Source organism: Eumetopias jubatus, unplaced genomic scaffold (assembly GCF_037043125.1).
Source record: "Eumetopias jubatus isolate StellerSeaLion01/CBP00866 unplaced genomic scaffold, mEumJub1_p1.0 scaffold_8, whole genome shotgun sequence".
Classification (NCBI taxonomy): Eukaryota; Metazoa; Chordata; class Mammalia; order Carnivora; family Otariidae; genus Eumetopias; species Eumetopias jubatus.
This window is the reverse complement of record NW_028274814.1, coordinates 44,150,130-44,163,623: the sequence shown is the minus strand read 5'-3', so window position 1 is coordinate 44,163,623 and position 13,494 is coordinate 44,150,130. Positions and strand designations below refer to the sequence as shown.

The 13,494-nt window shown below is 52.9% G+C and overlaps 1 protein-coding gene across 2 annotated transcripts in view; it reads right to left on the bottom strand.

Moving 5' to 3' along the window:
* CD9 (CD9 molecule) overlaps nt 1–13,494 on the bottom strand; it is a 32,876-nt gene that overhangs the window by 8,443 nt on the left and 10,939 nt on the right. Inside the window, exon 2 of one of the 2 annotated variants that reach the window (XM_028121224.2) lies at nt 3,330–3,432. The exons of the other annotated variant lie outside the window; for it this stretch is intronic. Coding sequence (XP_027977025.1) covers nt 3,330–3,432 — 103 coding nt within the window. The remainder of the gene's footprint in view (nt 1–3,329; nt 3,433–13,494) is intronic. 2 annotated transcript variants of the gene reach the window in all.

Genomic DNA, 13,494 nt, shown 5'->3' with positions numbered 1-13,494 from the left:
CTCCAGAGGGACACATCAGCCTCTGGCCATCGCCCCAGCCCCAGTGTGCAGCTTACAACAACAGTTTCTGGTCTCCAAATACTTGATCAGGGGTTCAAAGGAACCCTATGCTGCTCCCCAATGGCTCTCTCTTGGTCCCACTCCCTCTTGTAGATGGCCGTTGACACTGATAAGCACCATGGTGGTACTCCATTTGCCAAGCAGGGTACTTCTCTATCTTGGAGAGGTGTGGGTGTGTGAGCTCTGCCCGTTTCAGGCTGGGGAGAACAGGGTGCAGAGCAACAAAACAAAGTGCCCGAGGGCCCAAGCTCACTGAGAGCAAAAGCCATGTATCCCAGAAACTGTCAGGCACCTTGTTATAAAAAGAGGAATGGTCCCAGGGAGGGGTGGATGGACACCCATGGCCTCTGGCTGGAGCCCCCAGATGCCCTCACTCAGTGGCTATGGTTCTGGAAGGACACCAAGGAGTTAAGAAGGGCTGCTGGCCTGGGACCAAGAAAACGAAGTTCCCCAACACGTTTGCGGCCTGGGATTATGGATACTGCTGACGGGCTGAATCTCCCAGGACCTGAATTGGAGAGAAGGCCCATATAAGGCTGTCAGACGTTCTGGATTCACTACTGACTGTTGTGAATGTTGGAAAGTTTCTTTTTTCACTTGCTTTTCGGCCTGGTTATGCATTCTTTCTCTATTTTAAAAGCCCTTGTTGCCCTCCTGGAGAAAATCCACCCCTGGGTCCTTCAGGTTTTCTGAAGGGTCGGTTGTGTGGTCAGGCCGGTGGGCTGCCCAGCAGAGGGTGAGGGCCCCTGTGCAAGTACAGTCACCCCATGATGCCCAGAATATTGGCAGGGGTGGAGCTGATAGTCTGCCAGAAGACGGGGCATGGGCCAATACAAAGGCTGGTGTCACAGCTCAAGGGGGAAGGGGATCCAGAGGATGAAGCCTCCTTAGCCCTCTGCCCATGAATGATGATGACTCCGTTTCCCAGCGCACTCGGTGGAGGGCAAGGCCCAGCCAGACCCAAGTGGTCACTTGTCTGACTGATGCTCTAGTGTCACCTGCATTGCTCTCCTTTGCTTGGGCTTCTGCAGGCGGAGAACAATCTCCAAAGCTGAGCCCTTTCCCAGGGAAGCAAAGTGTCAATATTCCTCTGCTGCAGCTGAGGAGACAGGGGCCGCTGGCCTCCAACTAGGGATCCCTGTGTGTCTCTCTCTGGGACCGTGCCTCTGGTCCCTCAGGTTAGGACCACTGGCCATCCTGCATCCTGTGATTCCCAGGCAAGCTGTGGCTCCTCCGACCATGGGCTCATCACTCTCCAGCCACCCTGCGTCCCTTCCCTACCTGTCATCTGCCGGCCAGGGCTACCAGCGCTGTAGGCATCCCGCCCCCCAACTACAATCTGGGTGAGGTCAAAGGCCAAAGGAGCCTCCACCCCGCCCAGCCCCCCCAATGGGGAACATCCAGTTGGCAGAGATACTGTCTCTTCCTCCATGGGGAGTGCTCCCCACAATCTAGCACGGACAATCCAAGAAGCAGCTTTCGTATGCCTGGGTTCAAATCCTAGCCCTGCCTCTTGACGGGTATGAACTCAGGCAAGCTCTTTAACCTCTAGGCCTTGGTTCCTTCATTGGTAAGATGGAAATCATTCCATGTACCCTAAAGAGTTAGGAGGATTAAATCACGTAACAACATGTGTGAGACAGTGAGCAACACACGAAAAAGGGGTTGTCTTCCTCCCATTTCCACCACTCGCCAATGAGATCCTTGCCTTCTACATCTAAAAACACAGGGAATTAGCCAGAGTCCTAGAAAACAAAAGATGCAAGCCAGCCAGGCGCTCTGCAGAACGCAATGGCAGCCAAGCAGGAAGCCAGGCTCTCCTCAGGACACCGGCCCCATCGGCTGCCACCCCCTTCCACATTCCTGCGCAGATCTGCTCTCCTCTCTCCCCCAGAGGGCCTGCAGCTCCCTGGCAGCTCCCTGGCATGACAACATGACAACAAGCAGGGCAGGAGGGCGCCAGGTCCCCCTCGGCACAGCACCCCTGTGCTGCTCCCTCTCCACAGGGCAGCATTCCAGGCCCCCCTCCCCCGCCACCCTGCAAAAATGCTGTTGCTAAAACAAGTCAGGGCACTCTAGAGACCTACTCCCTAAAAACTCCGCGCGCGCGCGCATGTGTGTGTGTGTGTGTGTGTGTGTGCGTGTGCGCGCGCGCACATAGTTTCTTTCAAAAACATACTTGTGCTTTTCTTTCCCTCACTTTCTTTCCGGAAATAGGGAGACACACCCTAAAAAATCCCCAAAACAATAGCAATGGGCAACACACGCAGGGAAACTTGCACAGGGCCGGGTGCATGCAGCCAAGTGACCCATGCAGGCCTGGCTCAGGTGGCGTCTGGGAGGCGGTAAGGGGGTCCGTGTGCCCACCAGCCACCGCGTCCTTCCAGAAGGCCTGGGGGATGACTCTCTTCAGGCCGTGTTCTCCATCTTTTTTTTTTTTTTTTTAAATAACTTCTTTGGTGGGTGGGAAGGAAATGACCAAATTTACACTTTGAGCCTGATGACATGGCAGCATCATCCTAAAAATAGGGGGCTGCTCTTGTTTCTCGTAAATGAAGTGTTTCCTATCCCCCCAAACAGAAAAAGCTGCAGATTTCGGATTTCATGAGTTGACTAGAAACTGGGGAATTGCATTTGACAAGCCTCAGCAGTGGGTGGAAAGGAGAGAATAATGCTAGAAAAGATGAAAAGACGCTCAGGAGCCACACGGAAGCTGGTAAGTCCGTTTGTGTCTCAGCTGCACACCTTTGCCCCAAAGCAAAAGCACTTTAGGAAACAAACAAATAAAACCCAATACCCAGGGCATTTACCAGCACCCGGGGACTGCCGGACTGGCATCTCTGCTAGTCTCTTATTCATTTTGACTGTATGATCCAGGAGGCAGGTGTTTCGGGGTCTCAGAGCCCCTATCTATCTGCACAGTGGGGAGGACTCACCTCTCGTACTCCTGGCGCTCTGAGGCCCCAGGACAAAGTTTTCTGAATTAAGGAACTGAGCAAAACTATGAAGACACGGCATTAAGAGGGGGTCTGCAACTTGGGCAGAGCCAACTTCCTATTGGGGGCATGGTCAGGATGCCAGACTTAGTCAGCATGTTAAAGAAACCACATCAGTCAAATGCAAATTCGTGGGCTGGACTGCAGCAAGCATGGCTTGAAAGGGACCTGACAGGCCAACGGGGCCAGAGCCAAAGTCTTTGCCAAGGCCAGTCCCTGGATCAGCACAGAATCTCCACAGTTCGAGGTACTCAGTGCCCCTGTCCCCCTCACCTGTGTAGAAGCTGGAAGGCTGACTGTCTTGCTCGAAGATGCTCTTGGTCTGAGTGTCGAATCGGAGCCATAGTCCAACGGCAAGGACTGCAATGCCAGCAAGCTGCAAGATATCCCGGATGTGGGCGTTAGTCCTGGTTGCCAGGGGGCAACAGTGCCACGACACCGGAGGGGAGACTTGCAAAGGGCTCTGGGAGCCGCCTCCATCTCTGCCTCTCACCCTGTACCTGCTAGTAACAGCAGCCAGTGTGGGGATCAATCCATTTGCTAAAAATATCAGCCGCCTGGGAACAATCACCTTCCAGCAGCCCAGCAGCAGAATGGGCCCTTTATGGACGCTGTAATACTACACAGCAGTGACAACGGACCACTGTCAGCTACCCGCAATACCGTGAGTGCATCTCACGATGCCAAACAAAAGAAGCAAGGCACACAAAAACACATACAGTGTGATCCCTTACAGTTAGAAAGTGCTCTACTGCTTAGGGGTACGTGTAAATGACAAAGGAAAAGAAAAAGTAAGCGATTATCATGAAGTCAAGTGTGCGATGCCCTGCAGGGGGAGGGAGGGCACAGCACTAGTGAGGGCAGTGTCTAGGGCACTGGTAATGGTCTACTTTGGACTTGGGTGGTGGTGCCATGGATACTCACGTCGTAATTAGGCTTTACGCCATTGGTGTTTCATGCACTACTGTACCATACGCTAAAAAAGAAGACATTTGCTCAGTGGCCACAGTCTAGCACCCATGAGGACATCCATGATGCCTCACGAAATCACACGGCTCAGTAAATGACAGAGCAGAGTCTCCCCTGAGTGGCCCACATTTGTCCTTTCCTTTTCATGCTGGCAAACCTGACAGGCTGACCTGTCCTGTTCCAGGTTTTAGGCGCACGCTTCCGAATGAGTGATCCTTATAAACATCAGGTAAGACACGTCTGAGTAATCTCCCAATCTTCCAAAAAGCCCATTTTGTAGGTGGGCAAGTTGAGATACTGGACCCTGAAGGGCAGACTTTCCCACTAAGGAATACAACCGAGGTGCCAAATCCTGGCCCAGCATTGTGGAACTAGAGGCCTGTGCAGGAGGCCCCAGCAAAGTGGTCCTCGACCCCCAGTGCTGAGCTGAGCTCCCTGTCTCTCGTCCGGCCCAGGAGTTGCATGGGAGTGACTCCCAGGCTGCAGTGCAGGGCCCAAGGGACAGTGGCTCACCCTCCTCGACAGAGGCACCCTGTGTCAGAGCACTGCTCCTGAGGGAGCTTGGCTCTCTGCCCTGGGAGTTGGGACAGCCGTAGTGCGGCCAGGCCTCTCCCTCTGTAATTGTCTGCTCCTCTCCCCGCCAGGCCTTGGCCATGGGTGCAGATGTGATGAGTGGAGGCGGTGACAGCGGACGTGATGACCCAGGGCCGTAGGCTGCGGTAGGGTCAAACCCTTGCCCATGCCTCCAGTGCTGCATTTCCACAGCGAGGCACAGGAATTCCTGGCTCAGAGTTCTATTGCCCCAGTTTTCACCTCTGTAGAACGGGAATGGTGACATGTGGCCCCTCCTTGCTATTTAAGTATGGCTAGAAATAAAGGAGATGATACTAGAAGTCCTTCCGAAGGAGGTACCACCAAGTGGGCTTTGTGAGAATAACTTGATCAGCACTCAGGTTACCAGGGTCGCACTCCTCCCCGAGGAGGACAGTCATTCAGCATCTCCCCAGACCCCTTAGCTCGCATCTGCCGGAAGGCAACACTGCACATCAGTAAGTACGGAACATAAGGTGCCCCATAGCTACACAATGCAGAGATGAAAAACTCATGGATGCCAGGCTTTCCTTCTTATTCACAAAAGACTTGCAGGTGAGTGAGGGGCTCCTGGCCTAATCCAAAGACAGCAGACACAGCTCCGGGGAGGGGGGAGATGTAGGAGTCTCTCCCCCATTTCTAGCCCGGGTACCTTGGTTCAGACTGGGTTCTCCTGACTCAGGAGTGCCACCGTTGGAGCAGGGACACGGTGGGGCCAGGCTGGGACATCCCCGGGCCCTGAGTCTAGGACAAGCACACGCTAAGTGGGTCCTGACTGTGGTGGTCAGGCCCTGGCCTAGCTCTTCTGGGGTCCTGGAGAGTTAAAGGAAAGAAGGCAATGCTTTCTCGTCTCCCCACAACATAGGGAGGCCGAATGAGAGCCCTGGACGATGGGAGACTGAGGCCGCTGGCCTCCCTGTGGACATGACCATGTTAACCTGAGAATGCTGTAGGCAGGGGCTTCCCATGCACCGGAGGGAGGTCTCAATCTCAGTCGGTGCTTGGACACAAACCTTGTCCTCAGTAGTCCTCCCTCTTGCCCTCATCTTGCTGGGGCTATTGCTGAGAATGCCTGGGACCAATGAAAGGCCTGTGTCATTTATTGTCCTTTCTGCTCTATGCTTTCTCCATTATGCGCAATTATTTCTCCATTATGCTCAATTATTTCTCTTTGGGAATGATTCCATGGATAACAACAGTGGTACCCAAAAAACACCTGCAATGGTCAGGCCTCTTCCATCTTACCATTTCAAGGAGCCTGAGCCAAATCTGTAGAAGTCCGATCGTTTATCTGGTCTACACACACCGGTGGCGAGAGGAGAGGGACATCATGCTGGAGAATTGGAACCAGGAGAAGAAAGACTTCAGGTCTCACCCCGGCCAAGGACATGGCCAGAGAGAGTTGGGGGTCATACACGTGTGCACCCCACCCAAAATCTAGCATCATGCCGCTTGGTTGTCAAAGCCACAGCGTTTCACTAAAATGAGGAATAGAAAGCAGCTGGCTCTGGAGAAATGGAAAAAGCAGTACTTGATCTGAGTTTCTTATGCCTATAAACTCACAGAAAGAGAGGAGGAGGAGGAAGGTTCAAGACACCCAGGTGGAAGGGAGGGTCAGGGGTAGGCCTGGGAGCACATGGTTCATAGAAATCAGAGGAGTGAGTCTTACAGCCTTTTTGGATTGAATTACTGAGTTAATTGGCCTGAGGGGAAGATATGTAAGCCATTAGCTGCCCTATTTTCTGGAATGCTATTGGAGAAATTGCTTCAGTCGGCAGGGTCATGATGGATGGCTCGGGGTCACAGGGCCACATATAATTGGCACCACTTAATAATGGCTCCTGGCTGTGCAGGTGGCACTATCTAAGGAGCTCTGGAGTACTTTCTAGAAGAATTCACTTTTTGGTGTGGCACTGGGGGGTGCCCCAGCAGCCCCCCACCTGGCTTTCACCCCTAGCTACTTGGAATACTATGAGAAAACAAATGGCAAGAACCAGAGAGAGCTTTAACTTTGAAAAAAGGGCATGGAGTCAATTATGAAGGGACTCCATAAACTACGAAAACAGGAGGCCAAGAAGTTGCTGGTTTCCACCCGGGTGAATGAGCTGGCCTGTGGCAGGAACGCGGGCCACACCGTTACCACGGCTGCCATCTTGCTTTTGCAACAATGCAGGATCTGAGCAGGTCTGATGGAGACGCTCAGTGAGCCAATTCCTGCTCCCAGGCCCCCCTCGGAAAAGGACAGCAATCTGTCCAAGATCACCAACTGTGTGGTAGGGATGGATGTGAAAAGTCCAGAGCCTCGACTCCCAGCCCGAGGCACCGCAGAGTCTACCTGGTTACCTCGTTCCCAAAGGAAGCCAAAGGGAAACATTTAAGTTTTGCCAAGAAAAGCTTCTTTGCTCCCAAATGGGCCCATCTATCTGACAGTGCAGACAGAAAAAGGAGAGCTTTTCCCCATTGTTGTGTTGGAAATGCTTGAATTCCTCATGCATGTTCGTTTTTCTTAGAAGGTAGCCAGGAGAAAAACCTAAATTGAGGACATTCTACAAAATCCTTGGCCAGCACTTCCCAGAAGTGCTAAGGTCATCTCTGAGAAACCAGGGAAGACCCGAAGTGTCACAGGAAGAGGGCCTTACTGGTGAAACAAGTGAGGCCCGAGGGAGCCTGGTTTAGGTAATAGTAATGTACCACGTTGGTTTTTTCTTAGTTGTGACATATGCAATGTGGTCCTAGAGGTGTTAACCATAGGGGGAACTGATGGGGGAGTAGGGGGCTCTTTATACTCTCTTTGCAACCTTTCTGTAGATCTGAAACGGTTCTAAAACTAAGCTGGGTTTTTTTCTTTCAAAGCTTCCAGGTCTCTCTATCCTAAGATTTGAAACAGAAACAAACCCTCTCTTCCTCCAGGCTCACTGCTCCCTTCTGGTTGCCCGGTGCTCTGACACCTGAGCTGGTGGCTTCTCTACCTCCAGGTCCCCAGAAAGTAGTCACTATATAACCCAGCCTGCCTCCCGCCCTCCATGTGCGGCAGCAGCCAATTCCCTGAAAGGCTCACGTGGCTTAGTCGCTCAGTTGTAAGTTGCTGGTTTTTTAAAAATATTTTTAAGATTTTTTTTTATTTGTCAGAGAGCGAGAGCACAAGCAGGGGGAGCGGCAGGAGAAGCGGCTTCCAGCTGAGCAGGGAGCCCAAGGTGGGGCTCGATCCCAGGACCCTGGGATCATGACCCGAGCCGAAGGCAGATGCTTAAACAGACTGCGCCGCCCAGGCGCCCCTGTTTTAAGTTTTGAGGCGTTAGCTGTGGTTCACCTTTTCTGATCTCTCAGGAGCATGCCACAGTTGAACTCTGAGCCCACCTCCTCCTCAGCTGCCCCTTAGATGGAATCACTCAGGTTCCCAAGTAAGTCTCCTGCGTTCTCGCCTCTGCTCATACCAGCCCTTCCCCCTGCAAGGCCGTCCTGGCCACCGAGGCCTGCTGCTTCCCCACCAAGATGTCCTCAGCCTCCTCCCAAGGAAAGGCAAGCCCGCGAGCTTCGAGCATGTTCTCTCCAGCGCCCTCACATGTGCCTTTCCTCTCGTGGGTGTGCTGGGTTCGGGTCTCGCTGGAGCACAAGCTCCTTCAGGGCAGGGCTGTTTCTCAGGCCTTCTAGTTCCTTGCCCCGTCTGCACCTCGGACGTTAACAGTGAATAAATTATCAGTCAATCAACAAATAATTATCCCATCAATGAGAGGATTACTTCAATGGAACAGAATCTCTGAAACTCCCACCAGACGCTCCTCTCTCTCTCTCTCCTCTTCCCTTTAACAATCCTCCTTTCCCATCTGGCTTTTCATCCAGATCTCACTACAAAAGTCAGAAACTGCCAAGAACAGTAACTTGTCCAGAGAAAATAATGAGAAAGACCCACGAGGGCATGTGACGAATATCACAGTGAGACTTTGGGACAAATCTGTATAAAGTCTTTTGAAAATGAGACTTTATGAAGAGCCCATGAGTCACTGTCCTCACCCCACAAAGAAGTCCAGTTTGACACTCCGGTCTTTGATGAGCGCACAGGTAACCCCGTCACTTGGGGCTTATGCCAGTTCCAGGGGACACGAGAACCCAGCAGTGCGTCCGCTCAGGCCCATGGTGAACAGTTTCCTGGTCCTCCCCTCTGCCACCACTGAACGCACACCTTGCTAAAGGCACCCACGGGAAGATGAGTACTTCAGTGAGTCACCCCACAAACCTGGCTGGAGGGCCAGGCCCAGAAATCTTATGCTAAAACACACCTGGAGTTAGAGGACATGGCTTTAATTCCGAAGGCGGACTGAAAACAAATCAAAGCGTAATGCCACTTAGGAGGACCTCACTGCTCTGGACCCTATGCCAAGTTTGCAAAACTGGCTCTAGTTAGGGCCTGAGGAGGTATTTACATACAGGCAGCCACCCTGATGGAAGCACTTGAAGAAAGCCTGCAGACAGATGTGACAAGAAGGAAAAGAGCAGCTGTGTGTGTGTGTGCGCGCGCGCGCGCACGAGGCCCTGCAGCCCACCCCCTCAGGTGCAAAGAGCCCTGTTTGCCTCGGACAAATCCCACTTCAAAGAAAAATCTCATGGTGAACAAACTGGGTGGTCTTGGCTAGGCCCCCCCCTTCCTCCTGGTGCCCTCTTTTCTTCTGTAATATGACCTGACTGGTCATACATTTGTTTTTAAAAGGACATAATATTCATTATAATGTCTCTATCCAACTGCCTGAAAAACCCAGAAGGGGCAGAGTGGCTCATTCTCCACATGCCTGTTCTCTGAGGCCGGCCTCAGACTTCAGGCAGTCCCACTGGCACTTTGCTGGGGTTGGAGGCAGGCTGCAGTCAAGGGGCTAGGGGTAGGGGAAATGGGGGTGCTTGCTTTCCTGCTTCCCATGGTCCTTCTGGAAAAGCAATGGCCCTTTTGTTGCTCTGGTGAACCTGTGGTCAAGGCGATGCTGTAACATTCTTCAGTGAGGGGCAGGTGGCCTCACAGAAAGAAGAACAAAGCAAGGAGGCGGCCCCGGCTCCGCCATCTGTGCCCCCCAGGGCCTGGTCTACGTGTGTCAGGTGTCAGAGGCCCCTGAGGGGATGCCATACATGTGTCCATAGAGTCCCCCATCCCACTAGGGGAGTCTCTGGCACACTTTTTTTTTTTAAGATTTTATTTATTCATTTGTCAGAGAGAGACACAGCGAGAGAGGGAACACAAGCAGGGGGAGTGGGAGAGGGAGAAGCAGGCTTCCTGCGGAGCACAGAGCCCGATGCGGGGCTCGATCTCAGGACCCTGGGATCATGACCTGAGCCGAAGGCAGACGCTTAATGACTAAGCCACCCAGGTGCCCCTCTGGCACACTTCTGCTGAGAAGCCCTGGATTTGTGGCCGGCCGTGGACTCTGGGTCTCACTCTGCTCTGCCACCTTGGTGCTGTTTGACACTAAGCACTTTCCTTGGCTTTTCCACACCTCAGAGGTCTCACTTGTGAAAAAAGATTGCATGGTGCCTGTCGTCCCTTTCACCTAGCTGGGAGGGGGGTACTGAGTGAGTCGAGGCACAGACGACACTCTGAAAGCCACAACGTGGCCCAGCCGGCGGGATTCTGTGGGGAAAATAATGCCAGGAACGAGAATAATAAACCTGGAGAAAGACACAAGACGATAGGGCGGCGATTCATGGCAGTCGGTGGCTGTTGGTCGTGTCCGTCTATGACCTGAGGAGGCAGCCAGGCAGGAGGGAGCAGGGCGATTTAGGGCACTGGAGTTCTAGTTTCTGTGGGTCTGCATGAGTGCCCTGCAGTGGAGGGACGACGGATACATTTACCTTCCCCACACCCATACACACTTCCCGGGAGCTCTGTGAGGATGCGGCAGGAATGGTCATGCGAATTACCTCCGTGGGAAGGAGGTATTCGTGGAGCAGAGATGGAGGGGATGTTACCTCTTCACTTCCCTCCCTCAGAAAGATATGTACCAGCCCCGGTTGTTATTATTATTTTTTAAAAAGGTACCAAGCCTGGGAGACCTGTAGGCATAGTTGCCCATGGCACCCAGGAAATCAGTAACAGACTGAATACCAAGGATGTGAGTTTCCCCTATCAGCCTTTTCCGGGCCCCAAGATACCAGTCACACTTTAAGAAAGCCTCAGAAGTGGAGATAAGGACCTCTATGTTCACACAGGCTTCAGCATTTAAAAAACAAGTCAGGCCACCCAGACCTGTGGGCTCGGGCCTCACCCATCTCCATGGCAACCCTGGCTCACCTCGGACTGCCAAGCCTCGGATGGGCTGATTCACTCATCAGGAGGCCGGGCCGGGCTCTGGCGACAAGCACAAACAGGAGCCCAGTCCCTACCACCTCTTCGGATCCTCTGCTGGCACCCTCCTCTCCCACCTCCCGACAAAGGCCGAAGCTGTCATCTTTGGAAGGGCACGGGCACCCTGAGGGAGCCAAGGCTAGAGTCCTCTGGGACCTGGTCCCACCGTGCAGAGAAACACCACCAAAAACCCAACTCCGCTCTACTGAGCAGGAAAAACTGCCATGACTTGCCTTCGCTGAGGATCCCAAGTACAGTGTTACTTCCTCACAGAATTTGAAGATAACAATATTAACTTTAGCTTTGTAGAGATGAGTCGGAAAAAAACCCTGGAGGTGACGGTCCTGGAGAGTAAGTCCCTCTGTGAACACGGTCATCCTGGGGGTCATCTCGGCCCTCTGGACCCCTTCTGCTCTGGGGCTTTTACCGAGCCACTGAGGGCAGAAGCCGGGCCACTGGGAAACGTGTGGTCCCCAGACCAGCAGCATCGCCTGGGAATTTACTAGACACGAAAATTCACTGTCCCCATCCTAGACTTACTGAATTTGAGGCGAGTGGGGTGGGGCCCAGGAATCCCCCAGATGATTCTGATGCTCCCTTACATCTGAGAACCAATGCTCCGGGCCTTTATGTAAGCACCGAACAATTGGAACCACACGGAGAAGCTTTCTCTGGGGGTTCTGAACCCAGAGACCAGCTTTCTAAATGCCAGTGCTGAAGGGCAGGAAGCCATGGAGGGGGTGGGTGGGGGCGTGGTATGAGCTCTCACTGGGCTCTGCCCAACATGGGGCAGAATTTCGCCATTCCAATTTACACTGCAATCCGGAGAGTGGGGGCTCAAACCGTCCCACCTCGCGCTGGAGAGCCATGGGACTGGGCCTCAGGGCCACTTTGAACTGCTGCACGGTGACAGGGGGAGGATACAGGGCAGGGAAACAGGAAGGAAGCAAGAGGTATGAAAGAGATAATGGCTGGACAAGTCCATATTGAACCCACTGAGCTTGGGCAGTCACAGTAAATGGGTCAAGTTAGAACCTGCATTTGGCTTCCAAAGAAGAATATTCATTACACAGGCTCAGCCCTGTGAACTCTCCTCCCCAAGAAGCCAAAATGATTCCCACAGCCTCTGTAGCAGGGCACTCTTGGTAAAAACTTCCTCCTGATTTCTGCAACCCGCATTCTCCCTAGGCTGGGCTACCATTATGTGTGAGTGGATTCTTTTCCTCAGCCAACCCTAAATCCTAGGGGAAATTTTTTTTTTTTTTTTAAAGAATACATGCAGAGGCTGATGGGTAATGACGTTGTAGGCTAGTGTTGAATTGACTTTTGGCAGCCTTTCTGTCATGAGCACCTCCTTCAGAGGCTAGACAAAGGAAACTCAATAATATAATAATAGGAGCAGTTACTCTCTGTGAGTATCCATGCGCATCTCACATTACAGGCGGTGACCGACGTACATCATCTCATTTAATCATCTCATCACCATTATTTTAGAGATGAAACAGGTTCCAAGAGGTTAAGTAATAACTTGCTCGAAGAGAGACAGCCTGCAAGGGGCTGCATTCACACTGAACCTGATCCACGTAGACGACTCAAAGTTCCCCTCCTCCTGACACTGTGCTCTCTCCCTGCCCAGCTGGGGAATGGGAAGACTGGGAACCCCTAAGAACTATTCCTGGGGGACAAGAAGGTCTTCCGGACATGCTGAATTTGACAAAATGCTCTGACCTAAACCTTAGCTTGCCTGCTACGCTGAGGCGATTCAGATTGAGGGCACCGGCCCCCGCCGAGGGGAAGGCCAAGAGGGACGGAGTGCTGACCACTAACTTCTTGGGGTTTGTTCTCTCTCTCTTCTTCCCTTTCCCCCTCTGTTGAGGCTGGGAGAGGTGGTGGTGTCAAGCCCACCATCACCGGGTGATGAAAAGGCACCCCCTGGGGCCAGCTCTTCTTTTTCCTCCCTGTGATGCCCACATAGAAGCTGTGGCGACTTTGGCCCCGGCCCGCTCTGAGACCTGGCTTCAAGGTATCAAGAGAGTTCTAGATAAGAGGAATCGACCTCTTTTTGGGAAGCATGAGAAGTGCACAGGAGAGGTGCCGAGGCTCCCCTTCCTGGTTTGGAGGCAGAGCAGATTTCTTCTTCCCTATGGCTTTAGTTAGACTCCACAAGGGGCGTGGCGGGGGGGGGGGGGGTCCTGCCAAATGGCCCTGATGCCGGGGCCATGGCCAGCTAAGTGTTCAAAAACTGGGCCCTTTCCTCACCCACCTTTCCCACACTGGGGAAATCTCTGAAATGGGCATTTTGTGGACAGATGGAAGGAGGAGTTCTCGAATTCCCCTTCTGAAAGGGATGGAGCCTCGTGGTGAAGTTTCAGCCTGGAACAATCCTGTGTGAGGCAGCTTTACAGAATTGAAGCAAGAAGACGCAGAGGAGTGTGAGTGTTTAGGACAACTTCAATCTCTGAAACGTTCTGCGAGGCCGTGGTAACAGTCACTATAGCCACAGCTGCCCAAACCAACACCTGAGCTCTTGCTCTGAGCCAGGCACCTCGATAC